This window comes from Strix uralensis, chromosome 21 (genome assembly GCF_047716275.1).
Source record: "Strix uralensis isolate ZFMK-TIS-50842 chromosome 21, bStrUra1, whole genome shotgun sequence".
Lineage (NCBI taxonomy): Eukaryota > Metazoa > Chordata > Aves > Strigiformes > Strigidae > Strix > Strix uralensis.
Genome location: NC_133992.1, coordinates 11,675,384 through 11,695,534, shown reverse-complemented (window position 1 = coordinate 11,695,534; position 20,151 = coordinate 11,675,384). Strand labels below are relative to the sequence as shown.

Here is a 20,151-nt window from a genome sequence, read left to right as displayed (position 1 = left end):
ACTCCAAGATCTTGCAAGTATGCAAGGGGGACAGGACTGGAAAGCAAACAGTCACGTACCTGTCATAGCAGCCTTTTGAGTACTAAGTGTTTATCCCATTTTCTGATTCCTTCTCTTCTTCCTCCTGCCAAGAAAAAATAATTGCACAAAAAAGGATTTATTTCATTTTTATATCTTGTGAGAAAATTAATCAAAAAACACTGAAAGAATAGATGTGGGATTTTATTGATGGGATTGTATTTTGAATTTAGTCTTTTGGGGTTTTTGTCATCAAATTAATTTTCACAGAATAACCTTGTGTTCCAGGCTGTAGTGAAAAAATACTTAAGATGCACATTGCTGCAGTTGCCAATTAGTCATTTAGAGTTCACGTGGAAACTAGTGGGGTGTGCAGCCACAATTCTCTTCTCCCTCTCATTTCCTTTACTCCTTCTTCTAAAGTACTTTTTGGCACAAGCAGCTTACTCTCATCACTTCACCCTGTAATGTCAGTCGACAGGTAACAGTTGTTTGGCCTTGCTAGGTCACCAGCTGGCAGTAGAAATGTCCCAGTCCTCCTGAGGCTGGCTTTTATGAACAGCATTTCTGTTTAAGGGGATGAGCTGTCTCAAAAGGCAATGATCAGTTGGGATATTTCATTTTTTTCATACCAGTAATTTCAAGGAATGCTGCCGGTCTCTCCTTGTCTCAGACATTTCATGGGCGATGAAGCAAGAAAGGATATAAAAAAGCAGCCAAGGGACTTAGCTGTGGTGTCTTTACACATTTTATTTTGGCTGTTTACAAGCCTATTTTGGGGTCGGGGTGAGGTTCCTGTATGTGATATAGTTGCATATACTATTCCTGTATCTTTGCATTGCATCTTTTCAACCAAACTAAAACAGTGATATATCAAAAAGCAAAAATTTGTGTTTATACATTTAGTGTCTATATTCAGTGTAGCTGTTATACCCGCTTGCTATTTCGGGTTATAGACTGTTCATGAAGAACTGAAATGTCTGAGATATATATACAAGAAAATTGTGCCAATTGGGGAACTATGCCAAGAATATAACAGCCTTTAAAGCTTCAAGTAATTAATAAGTAGCCCTAAGAAGGATTGTGAAAATCTGGGGTTTTTTTAAAAGTAATATAAATTGTATTCGACACTGATTGACAAAAGCAGGTTAGTCACATTCTCTCCTTTCCTTTCCCAAAGCCCTAACCAAGAATTGTGCAAGTCATGCATGGTCAGATTGGGAACTAGAGTGAACCTGGTCTCTTGGAATGCAGACAATTAAAAAATGTAACAATAGAATGGATTATGAAAGTGTGAGACCAGTACAGTCTTTCAAAATGGTTTTGGGGTTTTTTTGGTTTTTTGGGGTTTTTTTTAAGGCATATAAAAGTGACCTAGAACTTTAGCAATATTTTTCAGATAAGCAGGCATAAAACTTTAGGAAGTTTTTCTCACTAAATTTCCATAACCTCACCATTGTCGTGAATGAAACTTACTGATGCTGTAAGTCAGAAAAGGACCTGCTTGCTGTTGTTTCCTGTAGTCTGTCATGCAACCTGCAGTGGGCTGTGGAAAGATGGCTTGAATTATAGACTGCCTTGGAGTTTCCTTGGCATATGTCAGACATTGTGTGCGTCTGTCTGTATCAGCGTCTCTGAAGAACAAAAAAATGTAATATAACTTTTCAGGAGCATTTGATACTTTCTATCTTAATGCATTTCATATTGCATGTGTGATCCGAGAATCCAGCTTTTGAAATTCATGACAAAGAAGTCATACTGGTAGTTGGTAACAAATGTTCTGTCATTTTTACTTAGCTGAGCAACTGCTATTACTGCTGTTACTAATACAAAGCAATAAACTTAGATTGCTTTTGACAATATTGCAATAATCAATATTTGCTCTTTTTTTAGCACTCTTACTTTACTGTGCCTGACATCAGAGAGCTCCCTAGTATACCTGAAAACGTGAGTACTGTAGAGGACTGTGTGCCTTACCATTTCTGTTTAAAGTCAGCAGCAAAATATATAACAATTATTGCCTCTGCCCTAGTAATAGATTATATTCTGTAAAATATTGCTAGATATTGAAATGAACTTTAGGTGATTAATTTATAATAAGTATTAGGCAGAAAACACTGTGTTGCCAAATGCAGAAGTACATGAGTAACAGGCCTTTTGAAGTACAACATAATAGTAGAATTTAATGTTTGCCATTTTAATTAAGATAACAAATGAACAGGAAATTAACAGCATAATTATCTTAACCTGTAAGTCAAGGTATTTATTTTAAAAATACAAAGTTTTTATTATTATCACCACTCTATTATTACTTACTATTAACATTCCATGATATCTTGGTTCTAGTAAGTGAGGAAATTTAAAATGCAAATCTATAGTTTCAGCCTACTCAAAATTAGGAAAGAATGGTGATTTTCTAATTATGTAACAGTGTGGTGGCATTTCAGAGAACAATGATGGAGTTTGTGAGTGAATTTTCACACAAATTAAAATTAACCTATGAAAAATTCTTGAAAGTAATCTCAAGGCAGTTTTGTGATTGCCATTTGAGTGAGTGCTACAAGAGTCATCTTTTACATAAAAATGCAGGATTACAATAGAAGGGAATTTCATCCACTTTACCAAGATTTTATAGCAAAAAAGACAAGAGTCAGTTGAGGTATTTCACCTTTATAGCTAACTTGAGTCAGGGTCTGTTTTCATAAGTTTCAAAGAACTACTGTTTTAAAAGAAACTTAATTTCACAACTAAAGAAGCAATTCTTTTCTTGTGCATCCAAATTGACATTTCGTTCTCCCCTTGATGACCTCACGCCATTTACATAGTTCTGTTGGTTTTGTTGATGCATGAGACCGAGTTCAACATGAAACTGAACCTAAAAACTAAACTTGGGAGGTAACTGTTGGAACCTGCTGGAGAGATAGCATACTGGTTTGAAATAAATTTGTTTGAAAAAATGTTTCAATACAATGTACTGGTTTTATTTATTACAGCATTATGGCTACTTATGAGTCAAGAGAAGGATATAATCTTGATAGTTGGTATCTTCAGTGGAAGAGTGTAATGTTTCAAACATCCATATTGCTAGTATTTAAGAAAGATCAAATACCACTTTGGTATTAACTTGCCTCGTTCTTTAAGATGCTGTCAGAATTTGGATATTGTATATCTTTACTTAAAACATTTTGTACAGATTCAGATGAACATCTAGGGCCTTTGCTTTAAAGGTGTATTTTAGCTGTAGTTGCCCAGACAGTCATTCTTTATGATAACGTCTTCCTTCTGTATCATATTTACACAGTGGCATTCTGACAAGCTGAAATGTATTAAGGATAAAGTAGTAATGGACAGATTGATACAGGTAGAAAGAAGCAGATCTGCTGATCATACAGTGAGACCCTCCTGAAAGAATGACGTGAGGCCCGTAAAAATGATCCGTTTGTTAGATGGCTTTCTGAAAATGTCAAGCACACCTGGTTTCTTTATGGCCACTTTTTTGGAGACTTTTTAAGCCTCACAAAGTTGTCTTTTATGTGTTTCAGCACGCTCAGATTTCTAGCCAGATGATAGGTCTGTGGGAAGACAATGCTGGCATTTGCTTCTCTTAAATACTCTTTAATATGCTCCTACTATGTCTCTTAGCCAAATTTCTATGCCTGGCATCTCAGTTTTCTTTCTCGAACATTTTGCGGTCTGCCTTAGCACCACATACCTCAATTTATGGCATGAAAGAAAGAAAGAAAAGGGAATCATCAAGACATTTAATCTCGTTTGTGGATGATTTGTATAGCAGATAACATTTGGGGCTTTTTGTTTCTGTTTTAAAACATTGTTGCTAGCTTTTCTGTGTTGTAGACTTTTCATACTGACACATATCCTGTCAGTAAATTTAATAGATGTGCACTTTTTTCTAAGGTGCTTTATTTTTGTAGAAATATGATACATTAGGAGTAATTCAAGAGTCAATTCCTGAATCTAAACCAGCTATCCAATCCTGTCCAAATCGAGACATGAAGTTACTTGTTTATAGGGTTTATATTTTATGTTCATCCCTTGTATGCTAATCATCTCAAACTTTAACCGTTTTTGTTTGATAAGCCTCAAATCACCTGGAGAGCAAGGAAGGAAAGTTTATTTCCATTTTGCAGGCCGGCAAATTGGAGGGGAGAGAGAAATGAGCTAGTAATGGTAAGAAACCAGTGGCAGGGATGAAAAGTAGATGATCTGCCTTGGGCCTGCTTTAACTGATATGGAACAGCTTAATAACACGGTATGTAGTAGAGGCTTCAGGAAGTATAGCTGTATTTATGCTCTGTTGGTTATGTCTGCTGGTGATGTTCCCTTTGTATTCAAAGGTATGAGTCAGCTTCCCAAAACATTTGAGCAGGAGACATGATGAATGCTCAGGAATCAAAGGCTGTTATAAAAGCAGAGGCCTTGGGCCAGAAGGAGTTGGAAACCCTTTGAAAGCTGAACACTCAGCCTTCGTGGGAGGGAGTGCCATGTGATGCTAAAAAGCATCCTCTTTGAATCCCTGAGTGGTGCTGATGTGCCTCAGCAGGAGTGTGAGTGTTTCGATGTAGGTATCCTGTGCAGTGATGTCACGGTGAAGGATGGACTCTGCAGTGTCTGGGGTGAACCAGGGCACCTCTGGGAGTGGAAGTGGAAGAACATTTCATTCGGTCGGTTTACAAATTAAAAAAGCTAGGGCTCATCGTAAGAAAGAGAAATACTAAAAATCAAATCCATTGGTCTAACTGTTGTTGCAGTTGACTGTCTTCTATTTCTCAGGCATTTTGTTTTTTTAAATGAGTATTGTGTAATTTCTTATGAGGGTTTTGTCAATGCAACTTTCATGTAGAATTGAAACGTATTAGGAAACAATACAAGCACATTAAATGAGCATAAATCTTCATGGATTTAAATCAGTTGGCCTGATTTATTAAAAATTCTGTGTATCTTATCAGCAATTACATTTTTAAACCCTTATTAGCAAAAGTTTTAGTAATGCCAAACTTTGAAGTTGTATGCAGTGATTAATGGAGACCTGCACAGAACTCTATTTGGAATGTTAACAGACTTCTTGGAATTATCTGACTTTGTCAGATCAATATGTTTAATGAGTCACAAAAACATTTAGCGTGGATGCTTTTATGTAACAGCTAAGCATTCACTTTTTCAAAAGATTTTAAGTTATAGGAAAGATTTGTAAATCCATTATGACTTCAGAAGTAAATTGGGTTCATTGCAGGAAGTACAGCGCAAGACTGTGAATTTCCTAATAGTATCTGTTGTGTTTCAGAAATACCAGGTAAGTTAGCAGGCTGAAATGATGACATTTTCTTGGCGATGATGTTCTGGTGTATTTTTGTATCACCGAGTCCTATATTTCAAAATGCCTGATTTTTCACTCATTATATCATATGTCTTTTGCTACCTATTTTTCTTAAAATTCCCCCCCCCTTTATTTCTATATTTACACCATTTAATAAAGTGTATTGTCTTCATTATTTTGTTCTCCTAAACAACAGCATGGCATTATAGAAGAGTCTTAGCTGCATACCAGATTACCTAACCCATGTTAGATTTAGTGTGTGATATTTCAAAGAAAAGAGATTTCTAAATAAGATGAGGGATTTCCAATAGGAGAATGGAGAAGGAAAACTGACTCCGTTCTGCTGACCTGTTCGAACAGGAAATTTACTGAAGTCTTGTAACTGAAGCAGTTCAAGAGCAGACTAAAACAAGTGAATTATAATCCCTGTTACTATGTTGGAGCTTCACTCTTTGCAGAGGAGAGAGTTCATTGGTTTGTTCCTTCAGTGAGAAATTCTTCATTAGATGGTGGAGGAAGAGAAGTACATGAATATTTATTTTTTTATCTCAGAAGTCAATGTGCATGTGCATTTACTGATATTAGACAGCAAATGATCAAATAGATGATTGATCTATGAATGAACTTTCAAAAGAGCATAAGGGAATTTTGTAGCACTCCTAGTGAGTTTTGAGAGGAATGGGGATACCTGTTCCGTATTTTATTGTGAAAATCCCGCTTTTGACTCCCCCAAGAAAGGTTTAAATCCTAGAAAATAAAATACACAACAATTATACTGCAAATTGGAATGCTTTCATTTGTATTTATTTAACTCATTCATGGTTTTGTCACTTACGAGACATGTCTTTCAAAATACATGTGTAAGTCCCAATTTCATCTTCAAAGATGACAGCTTTCTTATAAATAAAACTTAGAGCTAACACGTGAATTTCCTTAGTATCAATACATTACCATACAGCCCACATGCTTCGCAGGTGTCATTGGCAAATTTCTGAGAGCAGAGAAGACTAAAACCTTATAAATCTTTCCATCTGAAGGTACATTTGTGTGTCAAAGCCAGTATTTTGCTACAATAAACTTGATGAAAGAATAATTGCAAATCAAATCCCGGTGTCTATTTTCCTCTCACTAGTGGATACTGTTGCCTTATAAACACATCCATGCACACGCATATCCACATCTTCAGGCAGAAAGTGGGGATCGTGTGCTCCTTTTGCCATGCCCCTAATTTGGGTGGCATCAAAGGGAGTTCAGTGCTACTTAAAAATTCTTAATTCACACTATTTGCAGTAATTGTGTCGTCATGCACTGTGTTTTGGCGTCGTTGAAAGATGGGTGAGAGGGGGAAGAAGAGCCGTAGAGAAGACAGCTTATGTTTAGACAAAAATATCATGCTAATCAGCACAGATGGGATGAGAAATACAGAAAAAGTACATGATAGTTTAATAGGTTTTTGGCAAAATGTGTTGGCTTTTTTTTTTCTTCTTTGAATATACCTGTCTGTGGCTATAGCTTTTCTGTAACAAAGACCCAAATGATTGTTTTATATTAACACGTTTGAAGCTAACCATAATGAGCTCAGTTTTTATCTATCTACATACTGGTACAAAAGTCTTCCAAATACAATGCTTAATTTTTCTTTAGTTCTTTGTGTTTGGATGGCAAGCTGTGGAACATATTTTTGCACAGTATGAAGCATCTTGGCAGACTTCTCAGGCCAAGTATTGGTGGTTTTAGAGTTATCTTTGGATCTGTCAAAAGTGCTAATAGGCTTTGTTGAGCTTCTTTAAGTTTCTAAATCATATTTGCTTTTTGCTTTTCTGCACTTTTTTATTTAACGATGATTAAGATTGCACTTGAATTCATGACTAATCTAATTTTGCTCTCGCATGTGCTTTTTGTATAAGACTGTCTTTATCATATAGCAACCCTTTCATATCTGTAAGAAGCTATTTGGAAACAAATTCCCTAATTCAGCATTTTTGGGTGTATTACCTTTTCTTCCAGCCCCCCCCCGTTTTGTTTTTTTTTTTTTATTTCTATGTTTTAAGAAGCACAAATATTCTTTACACACAAAAATCCTTTTTTGTTTGCCTTGCACTGTAAAAGCCCCTTATTCTAGAACATAATACATTTTGATCATGTTACCTACATGGTGGCTTTTTAGTTTTGACAGTAAAGATCTTAGTATGACATCATGCTGTTTATTAGAAGATATCTTAAATATTTAGTAAGTGACTCATGATTCACACCACTGCAGCATGTGCACAGGGTGATTACCTTGGTAATGATGAGTGGATAATGTTGCTGGCTGATGGGATGATGTGGGGGATGAAGTGGCCATAGCTGCTTGTGCAGCTTGCTCTGTTTTCTTTTTTGAATTTCAGTTATTTACAATAATTTTTACATAGGTACTTTTTAATATTCTGCACAGCAAAAGCATGGAAGAAACCTGGGTTGCCTAGGAAGTGTATGTGTAAAGTTTCAGCAGTGTTACTTGCTTGTGTCTTGGTCTTTCTGGCTGTACTTTAAAGGCAGATTGCAAATGTGCTTTGCTTACAGTATTCTACAGCAGTTAATTTTCTTTATATTGATCATGGAAATAAAATTGGATGTTTGAATCCTTCCTCTTCCTTAGAGATGGGCATCCACTGAAATTTTCAGAAAGAGAATTCTCTGTTTCCTTCCTCAGTTTCCCCAGCCAGCCAGCAAGTGCTTTCTGTCTTCCACCAAGGGGAAACATGTGTCCAAGTGTGTGAAGTGAGGAGTTCAGACAACCTGTGTAACTGTTTTTTAGCTTGTGTGTTAAATGCCTGTGTGTATTTCCAATTATCAGAATTATTCTGGCATAGACTGAACTTACATTTGAGTTTGTTGTATTAGAATTGTCCTCTAAGAGAGCTGGTTTTATTGTTGGGTTGTGAGATTTTTTTTTTTGGCACTTTATCAGGCAGCTTTGAAGTTTCCATAGAAGTGACAGAACATATCATTTCTCAGAGAAGTATCTTGTATTTAAGAAGCTCTATGTGAAATATCATCAATTTTATTATTCCAAGACCTAGCTCCCCAAAAGTTAGGGGAAAGACACTGCAATTTAAAAGTATTCTGACAGAAGATGACATACTGCTTTCTTTTGTTCAGCCCACGTGCTGGATGTAGTGTAATAGGAGGTTGAAATCTGGTTATTTTTTTGTTAAGGATACTTGTTTTTGTAATATCATGAATCAAAAATTATTTTCTCTCTTCCCAGAGAAATCTGACAGAGTATTTTGTAGCAGTTGATGTCAACAACATGCTGCATCTCTATGCCAGTATGCTGTATGAACGCCGCATCCTCATTTGTTGTAGTAAGCTGAGCACTGTAAGTAAAATGCAGAATAATTTCTTCTATTCACAGTACTTTTTTTAAAACGACAGTCATATCTAGGAAATGATCTGATGATCTCCAGGTCCCCCTTCCAACCTCAGCTATGCAACCTGAACTCAATTCTGTGGTTCTATGTGATGATTTTACTGAACTTCTGTTGGCCTCTGATGTTCATATCCAAAGGGTTTTTTGGATACAGGAATTCTTGGGTTGTTTGGTACGTAAAGGTACAAATATTTATGCCCTAGTGAAGTGCCTTTGTCGTAATTTACTTGACAGGAAAAATAAACAGATAAATGATGCTGTCAAATGGATGTTCTCATGACCTTCTCTGAATGGACCGAAGGAGTGGACTAAAATACATTGGCAATCCACATTTTTGCAGTTTTGTTCGATAAGGTGTAGTCTTAATGCTACTTAGGCTCCATCAAGTGTCTGAGAGATGAAAGCTACTGAATACTCCAGAGTACTCTTCTACAAACGGCTGGACATCAAAACAAGCACACAGCTTGATTTAGTTCAAAGTTTTGTGTTATGCATTTCAAGGTTTATCCGTCAATAAGATTGTGATTTTCTTTATGAAAGAAAATGTTAAGTTTTCGTTCTGTTTGCTCTGTAAATGGGTATTGATTGATTTCCTTTATGAATGATGAGCATAAGATGGTTTAACTAATTGTGCTTTCTAGTGCTATGGACTAAGTACTTGAGCAGTCCTTTCTAAAATACAAGCTTCCATTTCCATTTTGTATGGTACTAACTAGTCTCTTACTGTATGACCATGACCTACTTTGTGTTTGAGATTAAAACTCCCTCATGGAATTGTAAATACTATGTAAGGATGGTCTGTCAATACAGAGCAGAAAAATGAAAGCGAGTAAGACTTTATACTTAATCTCAGTATAGGTATTACAGTATTGTTTTGAATGGTAAGTGAAACTAGGCGAGTTAGAATAATCTCTGGGACCTGTTCATAATTATTAAATGTTTACAGTCAATTCCACATTTAACTGAAAGAATTTAAGTATTATAAAGTTGAATATCACAGAAAACTTATAAAAGTTAAGATTTTACATCTGCCAAATGTTCTACTAAAATAAGGAAAAATACATCCAGGCCTGGTAATTGAATAAAATGAAAAGAACAGTGTTTATTTCAGAAATCTAAAGAATGAAAAGAATAGTAAATTATCAGAGAGGAGGAAAGAAGAGAACAGCTACCCAAAGCATTTCAAAATTTGTGTGGTTGGTTGGTTTAATCTCTCCCTTTGTGACAGAGCCTGGGAAGAAGAATTACTTACCTGTCACTTTGCCTTCCTTAATGAGCCATTTCACAAGTAGGGTTGTGTTTTCTTTCCTATCTTTCTGCTATTTCTCTTCCTTTTGCCTCTGTCCAAGATAAAAGCATGTCTGGTTCTTCGGTAGGGAGGGGTATTCATACTGTGTGTTCTTATCTTACAACTTTATATATAAACTGCTCCAAGATTGGAGTGACAGTGTAAGACAGGTTTGAAGTGTTGGGCCGGAGCCAGTGATTCCTTGCCTGCACGCTCTGCTCTGCATGTTCCAGCAGTAGGAACAAGCTGCATTATTTTATTTCAAACTGTGCTCAGCGGAAGCCAAGACCTTGTAACTGGAAACGTACCAAACTGCGAATTCTCGAAGTAAAGTGAGGGTGGTGTGGTGGTGAGAGGGATTGGTTTCTTTGTTTGGTTTTTTTTTTTTAGTTTTTTAACAAAAAAGTGGAAAGCACTTATTTGCGGGTAATTTCTTTTAACTTTGAGAGACATGGCACACTTCATACTTAAGGCTTGAATTTAATATCAGATAAGAGAGAGAAAATTAAACAGTCCTGGATAGAAGGTCTTTTATGGTGGAACGAATTCTGTGCTATAATACATCATATCAAATTCAAATTTTGATTTGAAATATCCTTAATATAGTCAAGTTGAATAAGATTTAGAGGTAAATGAATGAAGCTGTGTTTATTAGCTATTTTATAAACCATGTGTACTGAACGTATGGAAAAATTATTGCTTTTTTTTTTCTTTTTTTTTCCTACAAAAGGAAACAAATAACTTCTTAAAATGTTAAAGCAATTATTCATGTTAAATTTCTTCACGTATTCTGTGATCTAACTACTCATGAAAATCCAGATATGAACCAAAATGCATAAAACCCTTGTGCTTGACAGAAGACCACCTGCTGGTGGGAGCATGCTGTTGCAAAAATGAAACAAGAGCTTTCCTTGCACCCAGAGTTCTCTGTTCCATCATAACTTGCTCATGCAGCCCTGCTGCAACAAGGCGTGTTAACTGTTTGTGGTAAGGGCAGCAGCAGGTTGTCTCTCATTATAAAAAGGTGACTTCCATGAAGCCTGATGACTCTTAAAGAGTTAAACTTGTGAATTTCTGTGATGTTTCTGTTTGGCTCCATCATACTGAGCTGAATTCCTTTACCTAATTTTACTCTTATTTTTTGAGTGTTAGTACAAAGCAAAAAATACCATTCTGACATGGCTACTCTTCTGTTCCTGGGAGCTGGAGAGCTTGCTGTGTCACTTCTTCCATGTCACGGAAAGGTCTGGTACACCACCTCTTACTCCCTGGTTGGTTTCTGACATGCCTCAGGGCTCTGAGGGTCAGGAAATGGTGGTCCTTAGGAGAAGACAACCTATGATTAGTGCCATTCACCAATGTCCTTGTGATGCAACATGGCTCAGAACTTGCACAGTTCTTGTTCTACAGCAGTCTTACAACTACTGTTCTAAATGTACAAGCACTTCCCTCCCAGGAGCTCTGTGGCTGTCTTTGTGACCTGCCAGTCTTGACCTTCATACACAGCCTTTGCAACAGCCAGCTTTAATTCTTGTGTAGCTCAGTCTTAAGCTTTCTTCTTTGTTTTTAGTCCTGAGTAATGCAAGAAAATGATCTTACAAACACACAAAAGGTGGTCATTTTTGCCAGTATATGTTGCACATTTGTAGCCATGTACTGCATCTGTAAAGCTGTGCAGTGTATATACATCAGGAGAGAGAGTAAAATGCACTGGAAAATGGCCTATTGTAATTCAACATCAGTTTATAACTTTTATATGTGTGACAAAATCCCATTGATTTCATTTGCTCAAATAAGGCTTTTAGAGCATTAAATATAAAACTGCGAAAAGTGAATTACTGAATTGGTGTCTGTCTTACACAGCTATCTTTTTACGTTCTCTAGCAACAGCTGCAGGAAGCTGAGGTAGTGGAACTAATCTTATTTCAAAATGCTGGATTCCTATAGTTTTGACAGTTGGGCATTTCTCAGGCTGCCTTATTATTAAGTGCTTGTTTTCTGTATGGCAATCACTAATCAGGTGAGGTCTCCAGCAAATATGCTATTTCTTTTTTTATGAGCCCTTATCTTGGCAGAGTTGAAGGACAGTACTGGTGCTTACCCATGGTAGTATGTTATTTGAATTCATGCCAGATAGCAAGGTGGGAGTACATCTCAAAAATAAGTGACAGGTTCTGCTCAGATGTCTGCAGTGTTGAGCATTATGTCTGTTTAATCTTTTCTTGCTGAGTTTTAAAACCAATGGGAGGGGGGCTTAGAAGGGGCCTTCTTGGATTCCTGAGTTCACTCTTCTACAACGGTAACCATGTTATATAATAACGCCAGGAAATAATCCATTTGATCCTCATAGAAATGATTTTTAAGTAAGAATTAAATTTTTAAACAATATTTTTTCCAGACATCTTTTTGATTTGGAGAACAGAAACAGAAAACATAAAGGATTTAGGAATATAGAGGAAAAACTACAGTGGGAAAGCACGCCCTTTTTTTCTGCTGCGTATTTTGGAGCTAGGCTATGCCTTTCGTCTAATCTGTGAGAGAGGAGCATCATCTCCAGTAGGAATAATATAAAGATAAGTTGAAATATAATGGGATAGGGATAAATCTTTAGTGTTTCATGAGTCATATAGAATAAATTCAAGATTTTGTAGCTTCTAACTTTTGCTTTAATTAGTGACCCAACATACTAATATTTCCATCCCATATGGACCATAAAATAATATTCAACTACTAATAAAGAGCTTCTTACTGAGAAAGACTGAACAGGTACTTGCTCAGATACTTCCTGGACCCTGTCTGCTTCCAAGATGCTATTTCCTTGGGACGGTGGTTCAAATCTGGTTTAAATTCTTGCATAGTCTCACTTACGGAAACACGTTATCAGCACTGGGGTACTTCTGAGCTTTGTGCACCCTGTTGTTATGACACTTGCCAAATCAAGCAGTGCTAAGGTGAGGAGTGACTGCAGCTTTCAAGGGAGACAGAAGTGAAAATCTAAGGGATATTAAAAGGAGGATCAGACAAGACTGTACCCTCAGGTTTTATCAGTATGTCTTGAGAGAGTTTAATGAAATTGTGGAGATACTGAAGTGGGTGTTAAAGATGGATAGAGATGAAACAGTACTATTTGTGCAGGTGAATGTCACCAGTTCAAGAAGATTTTTGGCCAGATTATCTATGGTTCAATATGGTAAGGAATGGGTAAAGAATACAAGCCAGGAGATGAGCATAATAGATAAGATAGAAACTCGGGATGCAAACAGATTTTGTTTGCAGTTGTAGTAAGTGGCGCTACTGTACCGCAGTGAGCAACTTTCTGTGTAGAGAGGCTGCACACCAAAATGCAGCTGCTGAAGTCTGAAGAAAGTAAGATCAAACTAGATTTTAGACAAAGGAACACAAGAAGAGATATGAACCTGAAGAATAAGGTCTGATTTCAGAAATTTTTATTTGGAGTTGAAAGTTGGGTGTGATAGCATTCTCCCTTAAAGAAACTACAGTTCTTTGAGCTATATTTTTATGAAAAAACTCGAAGTCTGTCACAATGAGGACTAGAACTACTGAATTCATAAACAAAGGCTACTGGGGAAGAGTAAATACGACCTTTGCAAAAGAAATCCATGCCTCAAATCTTAAAAATCTTTAAAAATTTAGTTAAGATTGAACAACGTTGAATTCTTCAAAGCTATTAAATTTTCATGGCACAGGGGAGTTTTATCCTCTTGAGGGTAAACAACTGGCTAAAAGGTTGAGCGAATAAGGGTGAGAAAAAATTACCAGCTTTCCTAATCCTGGAGCTGCTAAGCAGTCCAGTAGTGCTCTATTCTGGAACCTGTTCGATGTCCTCATGAAATGCAATTTGTAAAAAGGAGTGAAAATGTTGTAGCAGTCATTCTGTTGCATAGCATGGATAAATATGAAACAGTGGTTATGGGAGAAAACACTTCTAACAATGTAAGCAATCATGGTCTGAATAACTGAAGTAATTATTACCACTCAGAAAGAGATACTGGAGTTTTTTTTAAAAAAAGAGAGATTGATCTATGAAAATGCCAGCTTATTACTCAGTTGAAGGCTTAGAAGCCAAGAAATTATTATGAAGGGAGTAGAGAACAAAAAAGAGGGCATAATGCCACTAGATATGTTCATGGCTTGCCCACATTGTGAATATTGCATGAGTTCTTATCTACTCCAAATAAAAAAATGATAAAGTAAACCAGTGAAGAGTACAGAGAAGGGTAACAAGAACAAGCAAATATACAAAATAATCTCTCAGTTAGGAAAAGATGAGTAGATTGAGCTCTTCACTCAGCCTGGTAAAGATACTAAGGAGGTAGTGAACTTGACAGCAATCCAGAAAATGATGTGTGGCCCTTAGAAGATAAGGAGGAGATTTTTATTTATTTATTGTCTCAAAATGCTCAAAGCTCAGAGCACGCATTAAAGCTGTGACGGAACAGGCTCAAAATGAAGAGACAGGGCAGCACTTTTCAATGTATTTATTTGAATTCATTGGCACATGAAGTGTGAACTGCAAGCTGGTGGGGACTGAGAAAATGGGAAATACCAATTTTATTGATGAATGTGTTAATCAGTGGTTTTAGTAATTTGTGTCGACCACTGTTGGACAGAACACTGGGAGGCAAGGGATTTTTGATCTGGCTTAGAAGGCCATTCTTTTTCTTAGGTTTTCCTTCATTAGGTGATAGGGATGATTTGAACTCAAAACCATTATTAAACAGACAGATTATTTATATATTTTAGCCACAATAACAATATCTCTCAACTAGGTACAAGGTAAATCTTAAAATTCTGGCTTTTCAACTTGAGGGGTTTTATGTCTGAAATTTTTATCATTAAAGTCCAGTGTGGGTTTACACCTGGAATACTGGGTCTTAGGTTCTAAATGATTTTTAAAAATCTGTGTCTATTTTAAGCTGTAAATTGCAAGGTATATTTCAGTTCATCTTCACAGTCACTCTTCTGCTTTGAAAAACACCTGCTTGCAAAAGCTCATACCTCACTGTGCTTCTTAGCTGAACCACACTGCAGAGGAGCACAGTAATTCTCCCCCAAAATCCATGTTCTGTGGTGCGTTCTCATTGCTTATCCAGATCTGAATTGTTCAGAGGCTTAAAATAACACATGCAATATGTGCCTGTCTTCCATCTTCTTGCCTAATGACCTGCATTTTAATCAGAAAACCAGTTCTGTTACTTACAGAAACTGCATTGGAATTACATATAGACTTTGGCATTGAGCAAAAGCCAAACTGCATCCAGAGTTGCAGCTGATTTTCCCTGACATGGAGCCTTAAGAGACTGTATTAGCTCATCTAGACCATTTTCTTTACCAGTCGTGGGCTCCCTATGACGAGGTATATAATTCAGTATCTGTCTTAATGGAAATTAATAATAATGAGGGTCATCTTTTTTTTTTTCTAAATGTTACATCACATCTAACTGGATTAGGATTAACGTCACAATTTGTCTTTGCTTAGTTTCATCTCACACAACTTCAGGCCCCCACAAGGACCTCAGTCCTTTAGAATTTGTCTTTTTGGTATTTGTAAGCAGTGTTCTTCCTCCTTCCTGTTGTCCAGACAAGCACTATATGCTCGGTTTCATCATACCTTCAAATAACTGGTAGGCTTTTGTTGAGTATCGTTTTCAAAATGTGTCTCGCAAGTGAAACACATTGTAGTCCTTGTGCTGGGTATCATTTGAGATTAAAAGACACTCTAAACTGCAGAACACTGTCAGGGTGGATGTGATTGCCTGTCACCTCTTAGTCTTTTCCTTGTATGTGTCTATTTGTATGAGTGTTCAGAGTTATTTATTTATTTTCTATTTTCCCAAGTGTGTGTTCATGTCCTCTTCTTATGGTATTTTGACTATAGCTTTTGCCGAGATTTCCTTATTGAGGATTACCACCTTCTCCATTTTAATATCCTTAGTGAATGTGATGAATATCCTGCTTCTTTTCCAAATTATTAATTATTGTTTGAAATAGGATTGAGAGATGTGATTTCCTCCAAAGCTCTGTGAGGATTCTCCCCATGGCTTGACTGGCACTTGGGTTTGCTATTTGTGATCTTTTTCATTCAGTACCTGCCAACGTCAAAACTATTCTGAGTTTTAAAAAATGTGAGAAATTCAATGGATCAAATGTTGAAGGGCAATTAGGTAAAAATCTGTTTAAATAATAAAAATTTAATCACTGAGTTTAATATGATGTATTCTCAGAAACGTATGCCACTCACACTGTATCTTCCTGAATTCAAATATTTTTTCAGTTTGTGTTAGAATTTCAGTGCAGTTTTATGATATTTAATGGATGGTAATTACCAGGATTGGGGGATTTGCCTTTACTATTTTTTATTTCCCTTTGTGTTTTCATTTCCATGTTTCTGTTGCTTTATAGAACACTGGGTGTTCTTTTGAGGTTTTGTTTGTTGAATGAATCATGTTCGCAGCTGTTTACAAAGTCAGTCCAATGACAACCACCATAAACCAGTCATGCTTCACCCTCCAATACCTTTTTTTTTAACAAGAGCGCTGTATATTTTGTAATAAAGCATGTTGATATGAAAGCAAAATTTATTCTTTAGTTATTTTTCTTCTAACTTTACCTTTCTAAGCTTGTTTTTTGTCTTATTTATGATCCTGTTTTAATATGTGTTTTTCAGTTAACTGCCTGCATTCATGGGTCTGCAGCTATGCTCTACCCGATGTTCTGGCAGCATGTTTACATTCCTGTTCTGCCCCCACATCTATTGGACTACTGTTGGTAAGGCTATATATATGTGTGTATGTATATATATTTTATATATGTATATATATCACTTAGATTCACAACAGTTTTCACATTTCTGTATAGTAAGTCTTAAGTCCTCTTATGATGCAACTGTTACTCTAAAAATATATAGGCATATTAAGGAAGCAACCAACTAGTAAGTGAAAAAATTTATTTTCATGGCAAGATATAATTGTCTATCAGTATCTTGAAATACGCTAATATGAGTGGTTACTATGGAATGCTGCAAACTTAGATATTGTGTAATTAAAATCTGTTTTCAGCGTATCTGTGTTAAATGTTAAAATTTGAATTGAGACTCCCAACAGTAGAGGATACAGCGGAGAAGATATTCTCATTTTTCTGCTTTCCTGAACTTTTATTGGGGGTGAAGGGGAAGCTGTTCATTTTCCTGCAGTCATCTTTTATTATCAGCCTGGTAACAAGGTATTTACCTTGTTGAGGGGAATGAATAGAAACCTTTCAAAAACTTATTCATTATTGTGATGTAACAAATTCTGGTACAGCCCATGAGCAACCTCATAATGTCAAAGCTGGCCCTCTTTTGACTGGGAGCTTGGGCCAGTTGCCCACCTGAGGTTCTTTCCCACCTATTCTGTGATCCCACACTGTCTGGGCGGCCTGAGGAGCCTCATTATTCACTGCTGGGCTCTGCAGATTAGCGTGTTGTCAGGCCTGTGTCTGGGACTCTGTGGTTAGAAGTCTGTCCGCAGTGCCCCTCAGACAGCCTCTCAGTTTTTACTTTCTTTTCCAGTGCAGAGTCAAGCAGTGTAGCCTCATCAGCCATGACATCTTCTCTCCCGTTTGCTCTGCACAGGAATGGTGGATGAGCACTCTTGAGTAATTAACAAAGAGGCAGTTTAAGACACTGCTGCTTTTAGTTGCTCAGCTGATAGTTACTCTTCCCACGCTCAGTGTGTGTGACTTGCCCTTTTTTATTCCCTCTGTGTACGTAGCAGGGAGATGAAGTTCACCCGGAAAGAGTGGCCTTACCTCAGGCTTCCTAGAGAAGTTAAACTTGCAAGCCCCGTTAGAGACTTAATGGAATTGTTGCCTGGGCATGCAGGGATGGAATTAGGCCAGAGCTTGGCTGGAGTTAAACTGAGGGATGTAAAAGATAACAAGAGGCTTCTACAGGCTTGGAAGTGAAAGGAAAGCACAAGGAAAACGTGGACCTGCTGCTGCATGGTCATGCAGCCAAGCGATGAAGGACACAAAAGGCTGAGGGACGCGGTGCCTTTGCCTTTACTGGCAGGGCCTTCCAGGTCTCCCTGTGTAGCAGAAATGTTTGTGGGAGTGGGGTGCTTAAAGCACTTCTGGGAATGATTTGAAAACACAGGAAGAGCCTCCCTCTGCTCCCTAGCATTTTAAAAAGTCCTTCTCAGAAAAAAACAAACTTAAACTTACTGTGTCATACGATACCAGGTTTGAAGTGTGGCTCTTAGCGTGGAGGTTGGCTTGTTTTTTTAGAGAGTGATAGTGTTCTGTGTGACGTTTTCTCTGCATTTAAGCAAGAGTAAGGAACCAGCTAGGATAACTTGCAATTTTAGGCAAAGTGCTAGGAACTAAAACATGTAGATTTAAAGGAAGCTTGTTCCTCTGCAGGTGATTTAAATGTTAAGTATGTGCCTGTGTGGAGGATACACAGAATGGAATCTAATGTTATCTCCTGTGGAAATGAACCTTCAATTTACTCACTGCCCAGGAAGGGCAGATCCTAGCCATTTGCACTGCCAGCAGGTGCCCTTTCTCTGCATAATGGGCTTCCATGTGTAATTAACACATGAAGGCTGCTGCTGCCAGCTTTTTCTTCAGGTACATGCTGCTAGGCGTTTTCAGGACAACCGTGTGGACCACAAGAGGCTTTTACATTGGTTTTGAAGATTAGGTATTCATCAACTTTCTGACAAAGACATGTTAAAAGGGGCAAAGTCCAGATCCCGCAGTTGGGAGCAGAAGTGTGCGAAAAGCAAACACTTGGGCAGTGTACCCAAGGAAATAAAGGCACAAGTCATTGAGCTCTACTGAATGAATTCTTTCATGGCATAACACCCTGTCCATATAACGAATGAGCCAGCTAGTGTGTGAAAAGTATGATTTAAAAATGTATAATTATTAGGCAGATTGTAATTGCGTGCTCACAAATACAACAACTGATTACCTTAGCCAGATATGAACTTTAATTGGAGAGGTAGCTACGCACACTGCAATTGAATAAGTCAATTTAGCAACAATTTATGTGCCATAAATATATTTCTCAAAATAGAGTCCATCTATTTTGTAACCATGTGATCCTAGAGATGTCATTTTTGCCTAGGAGGACTGAGAAACCAGCTCCCTGCTCTCTGCTGTAAGGTGGTGTTATTGCTTATTGGTGTCTGCCTCTTCAGGGAAAGGACCGAGATTATTTTATATAAGAGAGTTTTAATTTTAATTATTGCCTGCTTATTTCTTTTGCAAATATGACATAAGAATTGTAAAGAGTTGAAATGGAAACAAAATTTAAAGTAATGAGAATTCTTCAGTTTTTAGGAATACAAAATACCAGCTTCATTCAGTTGACTGTGTCCATTTATTGACTGTGCTGTCTGATGCTTTTGAATCTTCTCCTGCTCATTTGAAAAATCACAGGAGGGTGTATAGACTGTATTACTTGTGATCTTGAAAGTTTTTGAAAAAAGTATATTCCACCTGTGATTATTTGCCTTTAATCATTTGAGTTGCAGTGGAAACTTTTCATATAAAGGAAACTTCTCAGGTCCCAACTGATACACTGACAGCTCCATGGTTGTGAAATTTGAAATTTATTGTATTTCCTGGGGAGGGAAGGGGGAATGCAACAACTATTGGATCTTTCCAGAGCTACAGAATGGTGGAGAGAGCGCAAATGGGTAGAATAACTTAACTCTCCTCCTGCCACTTGAAGATCCTTTTGGCCATCTTCATGTAAGAGCAAGTTCAGGCTGGGTGTGGAGAGTCCCCTGTAGCTGCTTCCCATTTCTCTGTTGAAAGGATTTTTTTAATCTTAGTATTTGCATTCACCTGCATTCCTCATTCACGAACCTAACCACAGAATTGAAAATGCCAAAAGCCTGTATCTTCAAAATGTTTGTCATCGATACACTTGCTCTTTGTACTAGGGACGCTGAGTCAATAGTAGTGGTGTGGTACTGTGTACATGTATCTGGAATTTCTTCAGTCATCTGATCCCTATCATTTATATTAATTGAGGGTGGGAGGGTGAGAGAGGGGAAGCAAGGGGACGAGTGCTATCCTTTATTC

The 20,151-nt window shown here is 37.2% G+C and overlaps 1 protein-coding gene across 13 annotated transcripts in view; it reads left to right on the top strand.

Annotated features, from left to right (window-relative positions):
- The window catches only part of DENND1A (DENN domain containing 1A), a 215,019-nt gene that overhangs the window by 92,123 nt on the left and 102,745 nt on the right, over positions 1-20,151 (top strand). For 11 of the 13 annotated variants that reach the window (XR_012631871.1, XR_012631872.1, XM_074891563.1 and 8 more), the window contains 3 exons: positions 1,912-1,965; positions 8,604-8,714; positions 16,742-16,842. The exons of the other annotated variants lie outside the window; for them this stretch is intronic. Coding sequence is in view for 9 of the 11 variants with exons in the window: in XM_074891563.1 (XP_074747664.1) it covers positions 1,912-1,965; positions 8,604-8,714; positions 16,742-16,842 (266 nt within the window). In the remaining 2 variants the exon portion in view is untranslated. The remainder of the gene's footprint in view (positions 1-1,911; positions 1,966-8,603; positions 8,715-16,741; positions 16,843-20,151) is intronic. 13 annotated transcript variants of the gene reach the window in all.